Consider the following 14,410-nt stretch of genomic DNA (forward strand, 5'->3'; position numbering starts at 1 on the left):
ACAACTATATGGGATTTTACAAAACATGTGCCTTCCCAAGATGGATAGAATAAAAGAAGAATGGGAAAGAGAGTTCGGAGCCCTGATCCCTCCCATAATGTGTGGGAAGAGAGTTTGGAGCACATCCATGAATGTTCTATAAATGCCCGACACTGTTTGATTCAATTTACTGTAAAATATTGCACAGACTTCATTACTCCCAAACAAAGCTGCATAGAATATTTCCTGAAGTCTCTCCCTTGTGTGAGAAATGTGAGTCCATGGAGGGAACCCTATCTCATAGTTTCGCTCTCTGCCCCAAACTTCTAAATTATTGGCATGAAATATTTGATTTCTTTTCGTTGATTTTGGGGATTCAATTAGACCCAGATCTTAGTTTAGTAATAATTCTGGGAACATCTGAGGGACTAAGGAAGCTAAATAGTGCACAACAACAACTTCTGGCATATGGCCTTATAACAGCAAAAAAAAACTGATCCTACTCAACTGGAAGAAGAAAGAGAAAGAGGTCCCCTCATTTAAACAATGGTTGACTGAGTTGACAGACACTTTACATTTGGAGAGAATTCGATTTATTCTGAAAGACAAGTTGAGGGACTTTGATCAAATCTGGCAACCTTTGGTCTCTCATCTCGACTTCTGTAAAAAACATGGAAACGTAACTGTCGACTGTTCATTTCTTCATGTGATCAGTTTCCTAATAAACATATTTGAAACGTGTTTTCACCTGAACACGTAGTGGTGACCGTCGATCTCTTTCCCTTTCTTGGAGTTGTTCAGGATGCCTCCGTTTCCCACCACGGCGCAGCGGATGCACTTTGATTGGTTGCTGCGAGCCGGCCAGTCGTCCAACAGCCGCCTGTTGGCGGTCCGGTTGAGGACGGACAGAGTCTCTGACAGAGCTGCAGACACACGCACAAAGAAACAACAACTCAACTCAAGATTCAACAAACAAGGAAAAGGAAAAATAAGGAAAAGGAAAACTTCTATTCAGTGTGTGTGTGTCTTTGTAATTGCATCCGCCCACAGATTGAGCGGCTGCATGTGTGGGCACAGCGTGTTGTGTGTCTGTCTGTGATGAAGCCCACGTTACTTCAATCATTTTGTCTCTTTGTCTGGACACATGTGGAATGTGGCAGATGTTAGATAACAGCTGACAGCTTCACACACGCATACACACACACACACACACACGCATACACATACACAAACATACACACACTTCTGACAACAGTGTGTGATTACAGCTGCAGAAAACGAACCCCAGAATCTGCAGTTTTAAAATATTTAACCTTTAAATTTGAAATATTAAACTTCATATTTTGCTAATTTGCTGCATCTTCCCGAATAAAACTGTGTTTAACTGGATATAATGAAGTCTGTTTAGAGGTAAATTCATGCAAAACCGCTGATGCGCGTTGCCTTCAGGGACAGTTTTTCATCAAGCAGTCTCTGTACTTCCCACTAAAACAACTCTGTGTGGTAACGTTGTGTTATTATCTCATAGCGTGGTGAATGTGCAGGTCACAACTTGTCCACCAGAGTGTTGTGGAGTTGTTGGATTGTGTATTTGATGAGTTTGATGAGGGAAACCAAGAAATCCCATAATGAGCCTCTGTAGCGTAGCTCTGAGCAGCTCACGGCTCTGCTCCGCCGTTCTAAAAAACAGCTTGCACCGACAATTAAAGGTAACGAACCTACTGCTATGACTATAGGGATCATGGCAACGGGACAATTTGCCAAAATTTTGAACTATCCTTTTAAGTACTAGGGAAAAGAAACAGAAAAAGATGAGGTAAAGTTAGAGAAACTTAAAGTTTGGAGGAAACATCTGAAAATAAATAATAAAAAGTGGGCGTGGCCTCACTCTGGTAGTCGATGCCCCCCCAGCCGTGGGCTCCCGGGAAGCCGCTGAGGCGCCGGTGTTGTTGCTGGGTTACGTGTCCGGCCCACTGCAGCACCGGGACGTCCTGCAGGAAGCGGCCTCCAAACTCCGTGTGTGCAACATGGCCGCGGATCCCATCTGGGCATTCCTCCTGGGGGGGCGGAGATAAGGCCTCAGCGTTATCATCACACACACACACACAGCAGGAGTCTCTGGTCTTATCTCCACCATGTGCAACATCCTGCTCGTCCCACATGATCATACACTGCAAAAACTCAACATCTTTCCAAGAATATTTGTCTTATTTCTTGTCAAAATGTCTCAATTTTAGTCAAAACTAATCTCTTTCCACTTAAAATAAGACTCATCACCTAAAAATTAACTTGTTTTTACACAGTTTTCACTTGTTTCAAACTAATTTTCAATTGAAATAAGTAGAAAAATCTGCCAGTGAAAGCAAGTTTTTTGTGCTTGTAATAAGAAAGAAAAACTTGCTCCACTGTCAGATTTTTCTACTTATTTAAAGTGACAATTTGCTTGAAAGAAGTAAAAAGTGTCTAAAAACAAGCTACTTTTTAATGTGATGAGTCTTAGTTTAAGTATAATTAGATTTATTTTGACTAGAAATAAGACAAATATTCTTGGTAAGATTTAGAATTTTTGCAGTGTAGTTAGTTACACAGTTAAAGAGGACAGAACGCAGGCTACTGGACAGACAGACAGAGACAGATAGAGACAGAAAGACAAACTCATGGTGAAATGTACACGGACACTTTGCTGATGCAGGAAAACTCCGAACCACAGACGTAACGAGGAGTTTCCATGAAACACACGGAAACACACGGACGCTCGTTAGCAGCTCCGTCTCCTTCACTGAGCTATGAGCTGCATGGTTCTCTGTGGAATCAATTATGGTTCAGCCTGTGTGTCTGTGTGTCTGTGTGTCCGTGTGTGTGTGTGTGTGTGTGTGTGTGTGTATGTAGTAAGAAACTCAAATGAATAAGACAGTGATCACCATATGCACTGCAAAAACTCAAAATCTTACCAAGAATATTTGTCTTCTTTCTTGTCAAAATGTCTCATTTCTAGTCAAAACTAATCTCTTTCCACTTAAAATAAGACTCATCACCTAAAAATTAACTTGTTTTCAGATAATTTTCACTTGTTTCAAACTAATTTTCACTTGAGATAAGTAGAAAATTCGGTACCACTTTACTTGAAGGTATCGTCATAAGAGTAACATGACACAGTCATGAACGTTTAGTTTAGTTTAGTTTATTAGTTTATTAAGGGACAATGTGCAATTACATTAATCATTTAAAGGAAAAAATGAAAAGATGATTGCACCAGATTTAGCTCCCAGCTAATTTCCATCTGTAACGTGTCATAAACGTGTCATAAACATTATGTCAATGTCATAACGTTGTCATTAAAGCAGAAGTAAGTGATATATTTGTGTTAATATAAGTCTTAAATAGTTATATCTTCCGACAGCAATCACTCACATAGAGTGTTTGGACAGAAACACGGGTCTGTCAGTCACTCTGCTCTGCTCTGAGCCGAGGAGAAAACTTTTATCGTATCCTACAGTTTTTATCCAATGAGGAGAGAGAACGGCATGCAGGGCTGTGTGTGCAGCCAAGGGATGCGCCTGAATGTGGTGACGTGGGGACGAGGACTGTTATGGTGCGTTCAAGGCAACTCGTGTTTTTCCGACCTGTGAAGTCGTACCAGTTCGATCTGGTACGAGTTCACGGGTCGGAAGTTACGAGTGGCCGTTATAGTGACTTTCACCGGTAAAACAGGTCGGAAAAACACGAGTGGGTTGCCTGGAACGCTACAAAGTCGTAAGTTGTGACTTGAAGCTGTAATTTACGATTTCAAAAGCCTGCCTGGAACGCAGCATTAGCCAAAACGACCGGACCACTTACTTCTGCTTTAAGTGTCATTCGGTTTTTGTAGGGTTAGGGTTAACCGAATGACACTTAATGACAACGTTATGACATTGACATAATGTTTATGACACGTTCATGACTGTGTCATGTCACTCTTATGACGATACCTTCAAGTAAAGTGGTACCGAAAATTCTGCAAGTGAAAGCAAGTTTTTTGTGCTTGTAATAACAACGAAAAACTCAGATTTTTCTACTTATTTCAAACGTTGAAAAAGGTAAAAAGTGTCTAAAAACAAGCTACTTTTTAATGTGATGAGTCTTATTTTAAGTGGAAAGAGATTAGTTTTGACTAGAAATGACATTTTGACAAGAAATAAGACAAATATTCTTGGTAAGATTTTGAGTTTTTGCAGTGCACATGGAGACATTATTTCATTTAACACAGAACCCTGTTACGTCCCCCATGAGGCGTTCAAAGACTGAATGTTTTCTCCAAATGGAGCCAGCTCATGGGGCAGCATGTGTTAATGACGCACACACACACACACACACACACACACACACACACACACACACACACACACACACTCTGAGGGAGGAGACGAGCTGGAGAAACAGCGTCACTCTGGCGCTGGGAGCCGTGACGGGTCAGACACGCCCAGCCAGCCGCCGCCCAGCGACAACATCTGGAGCATGAGGCTGAAACCAGAGGTGGTTTCCACTGTAATTAATCACTTTGGATTTTTGGGTATTTGTCAATAAATCTCATGACAAAAACAAATAAAAATCCTCAGTGTCATGATCCTGGTCCTCCTCTCAGCCTCAGACTCTCCAGCGTCACTCACAGCTGCTGCTGCTGTAAAAATACTCCCCACGGCTCCAAATGTGGATTCATCCGCAGCTGAAAATAGTCCAGGTCTGTTTTTAAGTGAAGCGGCTATATAGAGTAGTACTATATAGAGTACTCTAGAGTAGAAGATACAGTAGAGGTGGTGAAGAGTCTCTGGTGTCAGGGCCACACACACAGTGACAGAATATTACACACTGCAAAAACTCTAAATCTTTCCAAGAATATTTGTCTTATTTCTCGTCAAAATGTCTCATTTCTAGTCAAAACTAATCTCTTTCCACTTAAAATAAGACTCATCACCTAAAAATGAACTTGTTTTTAGATCATTTTCACTTGTTTCAAACTAATTTTCAATTGAAATAAGTAGAAAAATCTGCCAGTCAAAGCAAGTTTTTTGTGCTTGTAATAAGAAAGAAAAACTTGCTCCACTGTCAGATTTTTCTACTTATTTAAAGTGGAAAATTTGCTTGAAAAAAGTAAAAAAGTGTCTAAAAACAAGCTGCTTTTTAATGTGATGAGTCTTATTTTAAGTATAATTAGATTTATTTTGACTAGAAATGACATTTTGACTAGAAATAAGACAAACAGATTTTGAGTTTTTGCAGTGCAAACATGTTTCTTTAATGTTTCTCTGTGAAATTGAACTCTGAACCTGAAAAACTAGTTGAGAAAGTTGAGCCAGTAAACGCCACTTCATCAGAATTGTGTCATTTCCTACAAACTCCAACGTGCCACAGCAGAACCAGTCCAGGTCTAAACTCTCTCCACTCTGAGTGTGAACTTCCACTAACCCTTTGATTTACAGGCCGCTAATTACATGATAATGTCTAGAATTAGCCCAGACATAATGATTGATTGTGTAGAAATAGACCAGAAATAATTGGTTATAATTTGCAATCGCAATGAGGAAATTCTGGCCTTCCGCAAAAATTCAAAGCATGAGAAGCAGCATGTGTAATCTTTTGCCCTTATGAAAAACATTACATTACTATGAGATCGACCGTTATTTCTTGACATTATCACATAGTTAGTGGCCTGTAAATTAAAGGGATAGTTCACCCAAAATTGAAATTTCACTCATTATCTCCTCCCCCTCATGTGGACTAAGGGCTGGGAGAAGTTTCAGAGTCCTCCGTGGCTTCTCTGAGTTACAGGGGGTCTCGGCGTAGCAGTGCATGTCCATATAACGGTTGCAAATGGATACCAACTGTCTTCATAACAAAAAGAGACACCAAAAAACATCCAAATACCTCCATGCTGCTCGTATGTAATGTCCGTCTTGTATTGAAGCCCCAAAAACTGGGAAGAACTGGGAAGAGGACAGACCCAGTTCGTCCAAATTTGACGAACTGGGAAGAGGAGCTTCGAGAAACTTCCACTACAAACACGCTTTAAATACAGACTTATTTAATTTTTTTCGGGACAATTTCACATTTCAGGGCTTCAATACAAGACAGACATTACATACGAGCAGCATGGAGGTATTCGGATGTTTTTTGGTGTGTCTTTTTGTTACGAAGACAGTTGGTATCCATTTGCAACCGTTATATGGACATGCACTGCTACGCCGAGACCCCCTGTAACTCAGAGAAGCCACGGAGGACTCTGAAACTTCTCCCAGCCCTTAGTCCACATGAGGGGGAGGAGATAATGAGTGAAATTTACTAAGGTTACCAAACTTTCTGCTCAGCTGGATCAGAAGAAGACGAATCAGAGGAAGAAGAGGAGGAGGAGGAGGAGGAGAAGAGGAGGAGGAGGAGTTGGACTCACAGTCTGTGGAGCGACGTCTTCTCTCATGTAAGTGTCTCCGATGAAGGGAGGCTCTGTCGGCCCGGCTGCTGCTGCTGCTGCTGCGGCCGGCGGTGCAGCGGTTCTGGCGCCGGTCCTGGTTCTAGCGGCTCCATCGGGACCGTTGGTGCTGCTTCTCAACTCTGAAACGTCCTGCACTCTGCCAGCGAAACCCTCCACTGGGGGGTTTCTCTCTGCTGGGGGGCTTCTCTGTGTGGATGTCCGAGGGTTTAAAGTGGGAGTGTGTGTTGGAGCCTGAACTCGCTCAGGCTCGGGCTCAGAGGGGGGATCGGGGTGGAAGGTGGGGGCCAGGGGCTCTGGGGGGAAGGTGGGGGCCGGGGGCTCTGGGGGGAAGGTGGGGGCCGGGGGCCGAGGGCTCCACGCCGGGTCGCTGTGGCTCGTCCTGTCCGGTCGCGGCTCAGAGTCCAGTGAGCTGAGGAGGACAGAACAACATGAAGTCAGTTTCCTGAGGGACGAGGATCTCACATCTGTGGAGCCAGCACCCAGTTAGCTCTGTCTCTGAGTCTCATGTCTTTAAAGGGATAGTTCAACATTTAGGCAAATTCTCTTCTCACTATAACCCCTATAGTCATAGCAGTAGGTTCGTTACCTTTGATGAGTGAAATTTCAATTTTGGGTGAACTATCCCTTTAAAGGGATACCGGTAGTTCAACATTTTGGCAAACTGACCCATTGCCATAATCCCTGTAGTCATAGCAGTAGGTTCATTACCTTTAATTGTCGGTGCAAGCTATTTTTAGAATGGCGGAGCAGAGCCGTGAGCTGCTCAGAGCTACGCTACGGAGGCTCATTATGGGATTTCTTTGGGGTTTCTCTCATCAAACTCATCACATAAACAATCCAACAACTCCACAACGCTCTGGTGGACAAGTTGTGACTTGCACATTCACCACGCTATGAGATAATAACACAACGTTACGACTCTCTGAACTACTTTGTGCTTTTGAAATCCCTCCGCCCAGCAGCCGTGTCTGGAATGTAGCTCCGGCTGCATCTGCCTCTAACACAACTCTGTCTCGTAATTATCTCATAGCGTGGTGAATGTGCAGGTCACAACTTGTCCACCAGAGCGAATAGGGGTTATGGTGAGAGGAGAATTTGTTGCCAAAAATGTTGAACTATCCCTTTAATCTTCACTGAGAGAAATAGTGAGTGTTGGAGGAGCGGTCCTGTCTTCAGTGCTTAAAACACATTTGTTGTTACTTTATTATAACAATGTAAAATCCGCCCGTCGACATCCACCGAGACATTTTTAATTTTTCACTTTCTCTAAGTTTGTTTTGTTTCCGTCGTCAAACACCTGTGAGGTCATTTGTCTCTCTCTGTCGGCATGGAGACCGAAACAGGAAGTGAAACCGTTTGCACAAAAAATTTGACTTTTGTAACTTCAGCTTCTCTGACTCATCGTGCTGCGTGACTGTGTGTGTTTACATGTGTGCCTCTGTGTTGATGCTGTTTTGCATCTTTGTGGTTGTTGTGTTGTTATTTTGTGCGTCTTCAGGATGACTGTGCGTTTTTAATCTGAGCTTTAAGAGGAAACACTTCACACCTGTGTTTATATCTTGTTGCTTGATGACCAACATGTTTATTTCAGTCTGAAAAGAACAGGAAGCAGCAGTCAGGTAACCATGGCGCTCTTCAACTTAAACCTCATTGGCTCTTTTTTTTTTTTTTTTTACACACACTGCAAAAATTCAAGATCTTACCAAGAATTATTATTTCTAGTCAAAATAAATCTAATTCTACTTAAAATAAGACTCATCACATTAAAAATTAACTTGTTTTTAGACAGTTTTCACTTGTTTCAAACTCATTTTCAATTGAAATAAGTAGAAAAATCTGACAGTGGAGCAAGTTTTTCTTTCTTATTACAAGCACAAAAAACTTGCTTTCACTGGCAGATTTTTCTACTTATTTCAACAGAAAATTTGTGTGAAACAAGTGAAAATGATCTAAAAACAAGTTATTTTTTAGGTGATGAGTCTTATTTTAAGTGGAAAGAGATTAGTATTGACTAGAAATGAGACATTTTGACAAGAAATAAGACAAAATTCTTGGAAAGATTTTGAGTTTTTGCAGTGTATAACCCGACAGAGCAGATGTGGCTCTGCTGTGGTAAAAACCTGCAGCATGGTGAACTTATAAAACCCAGGTAATGAGACAGGAAGCGGAGCGGCTGAATTAAAGTGGAATTAGGAACGTGTTCGTGCTGAACGAAGATCAAAAGGTTGGAAAAGCGGAGGCAGAAGAGAGTCAGTGAACGCAGCAGCAGCAGCAGCAGCAGCAGCAGCAGCAGGTCATTCTAGGTGACGTTGTTGTGAAAGAGTTTGTAGAGGAAGAGGAAGGTGAAATGAAGCAACGTCAGTTCTACTGCAGCACTTTATTATTATTATTATTATATTATTATGCAGTTCATATGTCTCTTATTAATTTGATTTGTTGTGTTTTGTTTTGTGGGGATGTCGAACAACACAGAGAAAACTAATTTAATTATAGTTTTCATTTGAATTATTGCTTTCTCTGAAAACGTTCCAAGTCTCAAAGATTTCATTCTGTCTGGGAACTCAAATGTAACAAAGGAGAAATTCATTTCTATTAGAGTAAAAAGAGGGGGGAAAAAAACTTTGACAATTTCCCTTTTCAATACAGGGAGGGAAAAAAAGTACAGCAATGGGAACAAAGCCGATCTTTGTTTAACCACAGCGCCTGCAGCCTTCATGTTCTGATAACCTCTTCCTACAACTTTCAATTTTCAAGCCAGAAAATATCAAAAAATTCTCCCTCAGACCTTGAACTGGTCTCTTTATTTCTCTCCAGACCCACTTCTCCTTCAGATTTCTGACTGACGTTAAGACTGCAGTTCCTGGAGTTTGGGATTTTATTATTATCAAGGATGTGTCAATAAAAATTATGAGTTAGTTCCACCTTTAAGAGCTCCATGTTTCTTCTATTTTGAAGGGTCGATATCTCTCTGGAGCTCTAGTAACAACAGGTCGGTGTCAGCCAATCAGGAAGGAGGAGGAGGCACACTGCAAAAACTCCAAGAATATTTGTCTTATTTCTTGTCAAAATGTCTCAATTTTAGTCTAAACTAATCTCTTTCCACTTAAAATAAGACTTGTTACATTAAAAAGTAGCTTGTTTTTAGACACTTTTACTTTTTTTAAGCAAATTTTCCACTTTAAATAAGTAGAAAAATCTGCCAGTCAAAGCAAGTTTTTTGTGCTTGTAATAAGAAAGAAAAACTTGATCCACTATCAGATTTTTCTACTTATTCAAAGTGGAAAATTTGCTTGAAAAAAGTAAAAAGTGTCTAAAAACAAGCTACTTTTTAAACTATTTTAAGTAGAATTAGATTTATTTTGACTAGAAATGACATTTTGACTAGAAATAAGACAAATATTCTGGGTAAGATTTTGATTTTTTGCAGTGCACTGAGCCTCTCTTCTGATTGACTGACTGTTTTCTGAGTAATCCAAGAGAAAATAGAGCAGATTTCAGAATAAAACACTCAGAGAAACCAAATCCTGCAAAGTTGTTGTTGGATGGATGGATGGTGGGTCCAGGTGGTGAGGGGGCGGGGCTTAGTTGTGACATCACAAAGTGACAGGAAGTCCTGACGGCTGGTTTTTAAAGGCTCAGTTTCTGAATCCAGGCTGTGTGCATTTCTCTGTGGACTGAGGCTTTGATACTTTCACAGTGTTAACATAGAACCTAGAGCTGCTTTATAATCACACTACACATGGACATCTACCTTTATACTGTATGGAGCTTTAACACAAACATCTACCTTTATACTGTATGGAGCTTTAACACAAACATCTACCTTTATACTGTATGGAGCTTTAATACAAACATCTACCTTTATACTGTATGGAGCTTTAAGTTTGTCTAATGTCTATTACATTATAATGTTCTTCTCTTTCCTTCTTTGACTTTGATTCTATTACTCAGTGGGGTCACATTTAAAACAGAAATCCCCTGGGGTCTGAAAACGTCTGTGATGTGATGTTACTTTCACTTTGTTAGAAGCTCCGGTGTTCGGTGTTCATTAAACCGTGAGGAATCTCAGATCAAAAGGAAGTGAGGAGGAACTATTTTTTCAGATTAAAGACGACAAGCTTTTAAAATGAAAGACCTGTGAGCTGCGGTCCTGCATGGGCTGAAACAGGCCTTTGAAAAACAGCCATCTTTTCCATTTCTGTTCCTCCACCCCTCCACCCCTTTACCCCCCACCTCGACTTAATGCATCTTATCTGGAGCTGCTGGCTTTTAAAGCTGGAGCGCTGCCCGTTAATAACAAAGCTTACATTTCACATACGTGTGTGAGAGAGAAAGAGAGAAAGAGAGAAAGAGAGACCACCTCCAGTGAAATAACTCTGGGCTCTTTCCTTTTTTTCTTTCTTTTTTTTTTCATTCGTGCAGCCGAAGCCTGTGTGGCTTCTTTGTTAAAACCACAATGATACAACTAGAGGGGAAATAAGTGGCTGGTTGCGAAAAAGAAACACACACAGAAACTTTTCATGATCTAAGAGCTGAATCATTTCTCTGGTATCGCTGACCTGGATCCTGCTGCTCCGCTCTGCTCTGCTCTGTCTGTGATGGAGGAAACATATGGACGCCATGTACAGAGACTAGAGAGACTCTGCTCTCTGGTGTTTTATTGGCTCTGAACTGTAACATACAGAGTTTAAGAGTCTCAGCTGCACTCTGGAAGGCGTTAACGTCCACCTCAGATTAACACTGAGGGACGTGGAGCATGTTTAAGGCCAGACACTAACAGGCAAAAACACTGTTTTTTCATGCACTGAACAATTTTGAGATTTTGGGCTATGTCTTCTTTCAGAAAGGTCAAAAGAAATGGTAGAAAATCCACGTTAAGGTTTTTATTTTACTTCATTTTGTCTCTTGTCAGTAGATTTCTCCTAAATTCACAAGAAGTTAGTCTGACCCATGTAATATCAGGTATCATTGTAAAGCTCTCTCTCTCCTGAGCAATTATATCGGCTCCAAAAATGGTCATTTCCTTTGTATCCGCAACCACTTGTAAAAGTATGATTTACATTAACAATCTATGGAATTTTACAATACAAGTCTTTAAAGGCTGTTTTTTCTCAAAATGAGTTTTTTCTCAGACTCTGAGCTAGAAATCTCCACTTCAGCAGCACTTACAGACACCAAACCTTCCAGTTTTATTCCTGTCCATATCCTGAAGGTTTTTACAGAGGGGATTGTTGATATATCATTCACAGCCTGATTTATACAACGTTTTATTCCTAAAAACATGGAGAAATTATGTTTTTTAGGGGTGGTGACAGTATTTTCTCATTTACAGAGTGATAAAAAGAGATATCCAAAATCCTCCTCTGTAAAAACTTCTGACTCTAATGTGTCAACAAAATAAAACAATAATTTTGAAAGTGGCTTTATCCATTGTTCAGATTTCTGTTCTGGAAATGTATGCAAATTATATCGCATATTTCATCAGATATTGCCTCAATTACATATTTAAACATAAAATTTGACAAAGCATGTAATACAAAAAATATTTGTTTTAATGTGAGTGATAAACTTGGGAAGTTTCATGGCGATATCTGTTTGTTGATTTTTTTACCCTATTCACCTGTAGTGTCTCAGTTTCCATCCCTGACCATGTGTGACTCCTGTGAAAGCTCCAGTGAGTCAAACACACACACACACAGGTCTATGGAGAAGCAAACACATGACACTCGCTGTCATTTAATCCACGGACGGACGGAGCGGCTCTGTGTCTTTAAAGGGAACTTCCACTTAGTTCTGCACATGGAGCTGAAGTTTCCTTTCCATGTGGCTCAGACAGGAAACTTCAGCTCCAACGCTGCTGCTACTTGCTGCCATGTGGAATTTGGAAAACAAGGACATTTGTCATGTAGAGAGAGAAGCTGAAGAAAAACGCTGTCAGGTTGAATCATGGGAAATGTTGGATTCAGTCTCTACAGTTTCCTTCTTGTTTTGACCTTTTTGTTTCTTAAATATGAGTTTCGCAAGTTCCTCAAGTTCATGCAAGAACCAGATCACAGGTTTGATTTCACACTGATGCTCCAAGTCAAACTTTACACTGCAAAAACTCAAATATCTTACCAAGAATATTTGTCTTATTTCTAGTCAAAATGTTATTTCTAGTCAAAACAAATCTCATTATACTCAAAATAAGACTCATCACATTAAAAAGTAGCTTGTTTTTAGACACTTTTTACTTCTTTCAAGCTGATTTTCACTTCACAAAAATCTGATAGTGGAGCGAGTTTTTCATTCTTATTACAAGCACAAAAACTTGCTTTCACTGGCAGATTTTTCAACTTATTTCAATTGAAAATTAGTTTGAAACAAGTGAAAATGATCTGAAAACAAGTTAATTTTTAGGTGATGAGTCTTATTTTAAGTGGAAAGAGATTAGTTTTGACAAGAAAGAAGACAAATATTTTGAGTTTTTGCAGTGTAAAAAGCTCTTTTCATTCCTATAAGTTTAATTTCATGCACACAACTTTTTCTTTTAAAGTGAACCTGCAGACGGTTTCATTTTTTTTGTCTCTACTCTGGTTTTTAAAAATGCACAATCAGCTTATTTTAGTTCACATGACTCCCTCTGTTTTTTGTTTTTTTTTGCATGTTCCCCATCACCGCCTTTTGTTTCCTTCCTGTTCAAATGTAAATCAGCTGTTGTTGTGTCCACTGAGCATCACCATCATCATCATAGGTCAAGATCCAGCCTTATATGTATCACAAACATTTTGGGAGTAACTGATGTCTAAATGTCTCTTACTATAAGTTGAAAATTTTGTCCAGGGGTAAAAATTGAAAAAGGCTGAAGGGTCACCTGAGGGTTAAATATGAGTTTCGCAAGTTCCTCAAGTTCATGCAAGAACCAGATCACAGGTTTGATTCCACACTGATGCTCCAAGTCAAACTTTACACTGCAAAAACTTAAAATCTTTCCAAGAATATTTGTCTTCTTTCTTATCAAAACGTCTCATTTCTAGTCAAAACTAATCTCTTTCCACTTAAAATAAGACTCATTAACTTGTTTTTAGACAGTTTTCAAACTAATTTTCAATTGAAATGAGTAGAAAAATCTGCCAGTGAAAGCAAGTTTTTTGTGCTTGTAATAAGAAAGAAAAACTTGCTCCATTGTCAGATTTTTCTACTTATTTCAAGTGGAAAATTTGCTTGAAAAAAGTAAAAAGTGTCTAAAAACAAGCTACTTTTAAAAATGTGATGAGTCTTATTTTAAGTAGAATTAGATTTATTTTGACTAGAAATGACATTTTGACTAGAAATAAGACAAATATTCTTGGTAAGATTTTGAGTTTTTGCAGTGCTCATGTCCTCATCATCAGGGGTCACTCACCTGCTCGCCTCCTCCTGCTGCTGTGCAAAGACCGGGAAGTGGCCGGCCGGCCCCGAGACGATGTAGAGGAGGAGAAAGGAGCAGAAGACCAGCACTCCGAACAGCAGCCTCCTCCGGAACGCCATGGTCCCGGTCACAGGGGGCGAAGCCTCCTCCGCTCCGCCCGGAGGAGCATGAGGAGGCTGCTTCTGGCTCTTCCCGGTCCACCGGAGGAGAGGAGGCCGGGGGGGTCAGTGCTGCTGGAGGAGGAGGTGGAGTGGGGGGTTAAAAGGATAGTTCACCCAAAACTGAAATTTCACTCACTATCTACACTGCAGGGACAAAGACTGCAAATTAGCTGAAGCTAGACGTCTTGTATGCATCGCATTTTACATTCTTTGTGGCAATGTTGTATGTATCGTCCCTGCAAAATAAACATTAAAGAAAAAAGAAAAAACTCAAAGTCTTTACAAGAATATTTGTCTTATTTCTTGTCAAAATGTCTCAATTTTAGTCAAAACTAACCTCTTTCCACTTAAAATAAGACTCATCGCCTAAAAATTAACTTGTTTTTAGATAATTTTCATTTGTTTCAAACTAATTTT

At 40.1% G+C, this 14,410-nt stretch overlaps 1 protein-coding gene across 1 annotated transcript in view; it reads right to left on the reverse strand.

Moving 5' to 3' along the window:
• Positions 1–13,874, reverse strand: part of st6galnac (ST6 (alpha-N-acetyl-neuraminyl-2,3-beta-galactosyl-1,3)-N-acetylgalactosaminide alpha-2,6-sialyltransferase) — a 19,988-nt gene extending 6,114 nt beyond the window's left edge. Inside the window, exons 1-4 of the mRNA XM_085761742.1 lie at positions 13,827–13,874; positions 6,401–6,851; positions 1,868–2,036; positions 728–902 (exon numbers count right to left, since the gene is read on the reverse strand). Coding sequence (XP_085617868.1) covers positions 728–902; positions 1,868–2,036; positions 6,401–6,427 — 371 coding nt within the window. The 5' untranslated portion in view covers positions 6,428–6,851; positions 13,827–13,874. The remainder of the gene's footprint in view (positions 1–727; positions 903–1,867; positions 2,037–6,400; positions 6,852–13,826) is intronic.
• Between the last annotated feature and the right edge of the window lie 536 nt (positions 13,875–14,410).

This window comes from Trachurus japonicus, chromosome 19 (assembly GCF_045865225.1).
Source record: "Trachurus japonicus isolate A0001 chromosome 19, Traja_1.0".
NCBI classification, from domain to species: Eukaryota; Metazoa; Chordata; class Actinopteri; order Carangiformes; family Carangidae; genus Trachurus; species Trachurus japonicus.